The sequence below is a fragment of the Orcinus orca genome, chromosome 11 (assembly GCF_937001465.1).
Source record: "Orcinus orca chromosome 11, mOrcOrc1.1, whole genome shotgun sequence".
NCBI classification, from domain to species: domain Eukaryota; kingdom Metazoa; phylum Chordata; class Mammalia; order Artiodactyla; family Delphinidae; genus Orcinus; species Orcinus orca.
The window spans coordinates 90,824,982-90,832,978 of record NC_064569.1 but is presented as its reverse complement, the minus strand read 5'-3'; the positions used below and the strand labels follow the sequence as shown (position 1 = coordinate 90,832,978).

The 7,997-nt window shown below is 55.7% G+C and overlaps 1 protein-coding gene across 2 annotated transcripts; it reads right to left on the bottom strand.

The window, feature by feature from the left end:
• Nucleotides 1-452: 452 nt before the first annotated feature.
• On the bottom strand, nt 453-7,740 carry HMOX1 (heme oxygenase 1). Of its 2 annotated transcripts, none has more exons than XM_004286202.4 (5): nt 7,585-7,740; nt 6,285-6,405; nt 3,590-4,081; nt 2,148-2,247; nt 453-1,093 (listed from the first exon to the last, which is right to left on the bottom strand). In XM_004286202.4, the coding sequence occupies exons 1-5, from the start codon at nt 7,605-7,607 to the stop codon at nt 963-965; spliced, it is 867 nt and encodes a 288-aa protein (XP_004286250.2). In that variant the 5' UTR covers nt 7,608-7,740; the 3' UTR covers nt 453-962. The 2 variants fall into 2 exon arrangements, with proteins under 2 accessions (XP_004286250.2, XP_012394707.2); XM_012539253.3 differs by lacking the exon at nt 7,585-7,740 and adding an exon at nt 7,248-7,344.
• Nucleotides 7,741-7,997: the final 257 nt, after the last annotated feature.

Here is a 7,997-nt window from a genome sequence, read left to right as displayed (position 1 = left end):
AAAAAGGTTAATAACCAACCCCAAAGGCAGAGCTACAAAATGGAGTAGCAGGGATTTGAACCCGGGATCGTACTCCAGTCCCTAGGGTTCACTGTACAGGACACAAATTTTACCCCCGAATCTGCTCATTTCAGCCTAACAGGGAATCCCATCCTCAGTAAGGCTGAGTCTTGCATCAAGCAGCGTTCACCACAAAGATCTGCCCACCGACTGCTTAAAGGTCACCACCCCCCCATGCTCAGAGCAGAGCACAACATCCCAAACCAGCTCCTGTCATCCCCACCTTCACCCCTTCTCCCCACCAGGCTTTCAAGAAACAAGTGAGGACAAGTCAGCTCCCCAAAGGTAACAGAACCCAAGAAAAACACTTCAGGTTACTATTAAGCCATGTAGTTTATTATTTCACATAAAAGTTAGCGACCAAGGCCACAGTGCTGTTAAACCCCTCCCTCCCACCCCAACCCTGTTATAAAAACAAAACAGAACACAACAAAATACCACAGCTCAGGCCGAGTCAGGAACGAAAAGTGGCTCCGACGAAAACAAGACGGAAACACGAGACACAACATCTTTGCATATTTATACAAAAACTGCCACAGCCCAGGGGGCAGGCGGTCACAGCATGTCAACAGGGAGACCGGGGACCCAGGGCATTTGGAGGTTCACGACAGCGGTCACTTCTGGCTACATCTTTTGGGCTCTACTGCAGGAACGGGGTGGGGAGGGTGCCCTCAAGGCTGGGCAGGACCCCTCGTCCCACTCTAAAGTTCAGGTCATTGGCTGGACGTGCTTTTGGTTGGGGGAGATGCCGCAGACTCCTTTCTTCCAGAGACAGAGGGACGCAGGGAGACGGCAGGGACCCCGACAGCTGCTCCCACCCCCCATGCCCAAGGGAGGGAAGTCGGCCAAGAGGCTGTCCCTCTCCAAAAACAGTTCACGGCCAGGAGCCAGCATGCTTACATTCACAAGGTGTAAAGCCCCACGGCAACCGTTGCCAACAGAAAGCTGAACATGAGGACCCATCGCATGAGCGGCACCTGGGAGAGGATAATGAGCTGGGGCTTCCCCCTGGACGCCTCTGTGGGAGCAGAGTCTGAAAGAGAAAGGGGACAGTGTCAACACCAGGAGGACAGAGGTGGGCCCGTCTGACATCACAGAAAGACAAAGCAGAGGGGCCTCAGCAGGGTCTAGTACAGTCCCGCTCAACGCAAACCAGTAGCCCTCCGGCCACTGCTTACATACCTCCGAAGACAGGGAGCTTACTACTTCTCCAAGCTCTCCAGTCTTCCATTTTCGGCTACATTGTGAGGAAGTACCCTCCAGGGATACCCAGGGGACCACACTTTGAGAACCAGTGCGTTAGGGCCAAGTCCCCTCACCCCCACCAGGTAGCCAATCCCACCAGGACTGGCCACATTCCAACGTTCCCGGGCTCAATCCCGCCAACAGAGGGGTCGACGTGGGCCTAGCACACATGAGAAAGCCGCAGGGCAGGCGGGCGAGGGCGGCCCCGGGAGCAAAGTCCTGAGGTGACCTGCCAAGCAGGTGGCTGAGCCTCACCCCTCCCCTCCCCCAACTCCCGAAGCCACACTGCCACCCACCGGGGTGTCAGGGGACATTGGGTGGAGCACTCCGGTGCTTTTGGAAGTTTCCCAGATGTTCTCTCAGCACAGCCACCCCGTCGAGAGCTGTCTGAGAAGTGTGAGGGACGGACTGACACGAGACACGACCCCGAGGTTACGTGTCTTCCCCGCGTCCATGGCAGGGGAAGAGCTAGCAGCTGTCCTGGGCTCCCTGCCCCATGTCAGGGCGTCTCTGTGTGGGAACCATTAAAAGGTCCCCAAAGGAACCTCAATTAAGAGGGGAGAGGGCTTTGCCGTGACTTCTGAGGGTCCTTGGTGTGCAAGTCTTCCTTTCGAGCCAGTGACCTAGAACGAGCCCAACCTCCCTGATTCTAGAACTGGGGAGACCGAGGCGTGGAGGGGTCACCCACGTGGCTGCAGTCACCCGCTGAAGGCTGGCCCCACGCCCTCTGCCCACGCCCGACTTCGCATTTAAAACATTGAGGAGACAGAAGAGTCAACAGGTGCTGGAGCCAGAGAGCTGCGCCACGCTCCCTCCAAATGCCGCCCCCTGGAAGCCCTCACCTTGCGCCCTGCTGCCAGCCCGCCTGCGAAGGCCTGGTGCCTGCGAGGGGCTCTGGTCCTTGGCGTCCTGAGTCAGCAGTTCCTGCAACTCCTCAAACAGCTGCAAGACAAAAGACACATGTCTCTGTGAGAGGTGGGGACCGGCCAGCTGAAGGGAGGTTTGAGGTGTGTGGTTGTGAAACGTCAGGACATACCAGAATCACGGGAAAAGATACTGAACATCCATGGACCTTTCACCCAGCTTAAGAGATAAGATGTCACAAGTCCATCTGACCCGCCTGCCTGCTCCTCCCCAAATACTCCCCAGTAATAGCCACCGTGAATTCAGAGTTCACCGTGGCCACTCACGCCCTTATGTTGCATCCCTCTGCAACTGATGTCATGAGCGGTACCCTAGCAGGCACTCCATTCTCTTGGTGAGATTCGCCCCTGCTAAGTGTGCTCCATGGTATTCATGAGCCAGGGTTTACAGATGAGAAAACTGCAGCTCCCAGAGATTCAATGCCTGGGGCCGAGGCTATCCCAGAGGTCAGGCAGCACAAGCCAACTCTCCCATGGGGCTCTGGCTCCAAAGCTCCCGTTCTTTCTATACCACCTCTCTGAAAGACAGATTTTCTTGGAGGACTGACCAGGTTTTGTGGGTGATGATGTTGTTTTTTAGGGGAATGCAAGGAAGGGGCATTGCTCCATTAAGGAGTGCTCGGACCAGGCTCTTCTGGGGTCCCAGGCTGGGAATAAAGAGCCAGGGAGAGCATAAGCTGGGAACCCCAGTCCCCGTGGGGCCTCCAGGTGGGGGGAGAGCGATGGGATTCTCAAACATCCGGATTAGAAGAAACCTCACCCGCCCTGGGAACACACCCACCCCCAGCCCTGCCCAAGAAGTCATCCTTCAAGGAAAGGCCTCGCTTGAAGCTCACCTTCCCCTAGATTTGAGACACTTATAGAAAGACACACCCAGCCTCCCTGGCTGGGCTGAGGCCCAGAAGGCGGAGGCCACGTCTACAGCACCCATAACCCCTGCAGTGCCAACCTGGCTACACACAAATGCACAGGCAACTTGTATGTTGTCACAGAGGATTGCCACAAAGTGCCACAATGGTGACGCTCACATCCCACAATAACCAACCATAGCTAATATTAGACAGGTGATGCCATGCCAGGCCGTGCTATTAGGACCTGATTGATTTAAATTCGCTTAAACCTCACAACTCTTACGAGATAATGTCATTTCCCCATTTTACAGACAAGGAAACCGAAGTACAAAGCGATTAAGGGATTTGTCCAACATCACCCAGCCAGTAAGTGGCAGAACTGGAACCCTGGCCCCCGAGCCCCTGTCCCTAACCGTGACCCTCGGCCCCCACCTCCCCTGCTCTGCGTGAAATGTCCCTGGAGGAGCAGCTGGGGGACGCGGCGGCCACGCAGGGCAGCCAGACCCTCACCTGGATGTTGAGAAGGAAGGCAGCCTTGGCCTCATCGAGGGCCCTCTTCCTGACCTCGGGGGTCATCTCCAGAGTGTTCATACGGGAGCGGTACAGCTGCTTGAACTTGGTGGCACTGGCGATGTTGGGGAAAGTGAAGAAGGCCAGGCCCTCTCCGGAGCTGGGCAGGTCCAGGGCCTTCTGAGCGATCTTCTTGAGGACCTGGCCCCCGGACAGGTCACCCAGGTAGCGGGTGTAGGTGTGGGCCACCAGCAGCTCAGGCTCGGCGCGCCCCACCTCTTGGAGTCGCTGCACGTAGCGCCTGGTGGCCTGCGTGTAGGGGATGGCCTCCTGCCAGCGGGACCCGTACCAAAAGGCCATGTCCTGCTCGAGGGCCTCCCTTCGGTGCAGCTCTTCCGGGAAGTAGAGGGGAGTGTAGACCGGGTTCTCCTTGTTGCGTTCGATCTCCTCCTCCAGGGCCACATAGATGTGGTACAGAGATGCCATTACCAGCTGAAACCAGAGCGAGCAGGTCGGTATAAGAGCTCCCCATCCAGCCCCTTCACACTACTGCCTTCAGAGGGACCCTCGTCACCTCCCCGGGCCAGGCCCCCACCTCCTGCCAGCCCCTCCGATCTCCTCCACACAGCAGCCAGAGGGAGCGTCACAAGAGAGAAATTTGATCATGCGCTGTCTGGGCCTAAAACCCTTTTATCACACTGCATAAAACACGCAGCCTCACTTCGTCCTTGGAAAAATCCAACAAAGGCATAGCTATGCCCATTTTACAGAAAAGGAAACTAAGGCCCAGAGAGAGTATGTGACATGGAGGTCATACAGCTAGTAAGAAATGGAAATGGAGCCAAGCCCAGGCATGGCTAGGGGGGCCATCCTGGCTCTGGAAAACGTACGTGAATGAAAGTACTTATAGGAGATGCCAGGCACCTCCGGCCTTTGACCTCTCGATGACCATCTACAGGGCATGGTTCTCCTCCCCAAAGGACCCCTCTGGAAGCTGAGCTGGGGGACAGGGCCAGTGCTCCTCGGTTCGGGGAACTCCCGTTACACATTAATTCTCTAGTTTGAGTTTGAAAGAGGACAAAGGATAAATGCTCTGGTGGAGGTTTCCAGATGATTTCTGAGCCATAAACGTTCACGGCAGCGCCATTTCTCACCGGGGCAGAAAGCCAAGCAGCCTGGTACAGAACAGCCTGGGCCTTCGACTCTGACCGGCCTGGTTCTAGCCCGGCTCAGCCAGTCCTCAGCTGTGTGACCATGGATAAGCCACTCGCCCTCTCTGGGCGATGTGAGGTCTGAGTGGCTCTGCACAGGTCAAGCCTCGGTTCCCTTCCCTGCAAAGAGGGGTAATCCAACCACACAGTAATGGGCTGGTGTGCAGGTCCAGCAGGATGACACAGGTAAAGCGCTAGGTGCAGCCGGGCACGTAGCCCTTGAGTCAGAGGCCATGGTGATAAAAAAATGCTACCTCCATCAGCATGATCCGAGTGAGCACTGGGTCCTCTCGCGGACCTTTGTGCTGCCTTTGAACTCAGCGGCTGAGAAGAAAGACCCAAAGTCTACAGTGGCTGGGGATGGGACACTCCAGCAGCCACGTCCCCACTGCCTCTGCCCCAGCCTCATCTCAGCAACTGTAGGTCAGCTTTTTTTTTTTTTTTGGGCGGGGGAGGACAAGGGGGCAAGGGCATAGCCCAGGGCCCCAACCCCTTAGAGCTGCGCCTTAAATCTCCCTTCACTGAAGCACCTCTCATGTTGGAAGTGGGAGAGGCTCCCGAAAGCAAAAGGCAGGGGTGTCAGGAGTGGAGGGCTACAGCTCCCCAGCCCCACAGCTCAACCGGAACGAGCCTTTCCTCACACCCAGCACCTGCCTGGTTCTTTGCCACATGCTTTCCTTCTATTTTTATGAATTTCACAGTTGTACCGGGAAATAGCAAAACCTGTGCCTCACATACAACGGGCACTTAAGAAAACCCTGCAGGGAATTCCCTGGCAATCCAGCGGTTAGGACTCTGAGCTTCCACTGCAGGGGGCACGGGTTCGATCCCTGGTCGGGGAACTAAGATCCCGCATGCCATGCAGCACAGACAAAAAAAATGAAGAAAAGAAAACCCTGCTGTTGAAAAATCTCATTTCATGGATGAGAAAAAGGTACCTTAGGGAGGATAGATGAGGTGTCCTTAGTCTTACTATTAGGAAATGGATGTGCTCGGGCTCGAACCCACATTCCCCCTTGCCTTCAGAGGCAGATGAGAACTAGATCAGAAGCATAAGCTCTGAAATGAAACTAGCCTTGGTTCCCTTTTGGCCTTTCCCATTTACCTACTGGCTGTGTGACCTTCTGGTAATTACTTAGTCTCTCTGAGCCTTCCCTTCCTCATCTTCCTTATCAAGACTGAGGCACTAATTAGAAATTAAGTAAAATGCCAAGCAGAGCCTAGGTGGTCAGCTGATGGTAGTACTGCCCCAGCCCCTCCACAACACCACACAGCAGGCTGTGACTCTGCTGTGTGACCTTGGGTAAGTCACCTCCCCTCTCTGAGCCTCAAAGTCATGATCTGTAAAAAGATTCCCTTGAACATGCCCATCTGGCCCCTCAGCATCCCTGGTCCCCACCCCCACTTAAACCACTGCCCTGAGCCTTGGGAGCACCCACACCCAACATTCCCTCTGCCAGGGCTGGTACCACCAGGCCACATACCTTAAAGCCTTCTCGGGTCACCTCGCCCTTCTGAAAGTTCTTCATGAACTGGGCGTTCTCCGCCAGGGTGTGCACCTCCTTGGTGGCCTCCTTCAGGGCCTCTGACAAATCCTGGGGCATACTACAGAGAAAGGGAGGGACGTGAACAAGGTGGGGGGCTCTGAGCAGAGTTCTTCCCAACGTCGAGCTTCTGAGGGTACCCCCGCCTGTCGGCAAGACTTAAAGAGATTTCAGCTTTTATCAGACTTCTCTGCAGAAATCCAGCCTCCCACGTAATGAACAGCCATGTTCCCAACTGCCTTAAGATGCAGCCCCATCCACACTTTTCAGTCATTAAGATACTATGTAACACAGTCCCCCCCAAACCAAGAGGGAAGTCCTGGTACCAGTTATTCTCAGTGGAGGAGAGGAGGCGGCAGCACAACCCAGGGAGAAGCAGCAGTTGGCAGGATGCCCATTCAACTTTGTAAGTGCTTTGATTGGCTTTTAGACCCAAGATTTAATTCATTAACTTTGTTGAGCTCAGATACAAATCTCATGACCCCTTATAATATTTTGCTCATCACAGAAGTGTTTGAGTTAAAAAGGCTAAGTAAATTCAGCTTTACTCAAGAAAAAGTCCCTTTCGGCGAGTATTTCTGCCGTATGTCTGCAACCGCCTCCCGAGAAAAGGGTCATTTCTCCTTTCTCTCCCACACCTCTTCCAGAAACATCATCCCCTCTTCTGTATGTGCTGATCAAATTCTTGGGAGAAGGAAAGGAGCCAGACTTGGAGGGGGACAAACCAAGGTTCACATCCCAGCTAGCCAGGGAACCTTGGCCTTGCTGCCTCCCCCAGCTGTGCCATTCTCATCGGTAAATGGGGACACAGAAGCCACGGTGATGTCCCGCTCCTGCATTCAACAGGTAGTGAGAGGTGGATGCGGCCAAGAGGGGGCTCTAGTGAGAAAAGCAGGCACTCACAGCCAGCCTTGGACAGCCCCCAGGATCTCGGATTCAGCACACGGCCACCTCCAAGCACACACAAGTCCAAAGCCAAAAACAAAGTTGGATCCCACGGCAACACTCCCATCGGGTCACCCACCCGGAGCCAGGCATGTAATTCATCTTTCATCGCTCTGGCTACCCCACCGGGCGGGACTGGAACCCCGCTCCTCCTTATACCAAAGCCCAAGAGACCGGCCGCCCAGCGAGGTCGCTTCCTGCTTCCCGGCTGACTCTCGGCAGCTCGGCAGGAGGGCAGGGGCAGGGGCAGGGGTCGCCCCTCCCGGGAGAGGCCGGTCCCTCGCCCCGCGCTTGCCTGTCGGGCTGCGGGCGCTCCATCCTGCGGTGATGCTGGTGCGGGGTCCGGTGCTGGCTCCGACGTCTCGGGACGGGCTCTTGGAGGCGGGAGAGCGACTGTGCAAAGCCCAGACCGTGCCGTCTATTTATCCCCGGGGCGGGTCACGTGGCCGCCGCCAGACAGCCGATCCACACTTACTGGCCCGACATTGCAACACCCGCGAGGGCCGGCGCCCCGCCCGCCCCTGGCCTGCGGGGGTGGAGTAGGCGCGGTCATATGACCCTTGGAAAACAAAGCTATTTAAAACAGGACGTGAAAAGAAAAAAAAAAAAAAAAAAAAACAACTTCTGGAAATCTGAGCAGCTGTGTGATCCTGCCACTTCCAGGGCCTCCCACCCAGTGATGGGACTTGAACGCTCCAGGGGTCTGAA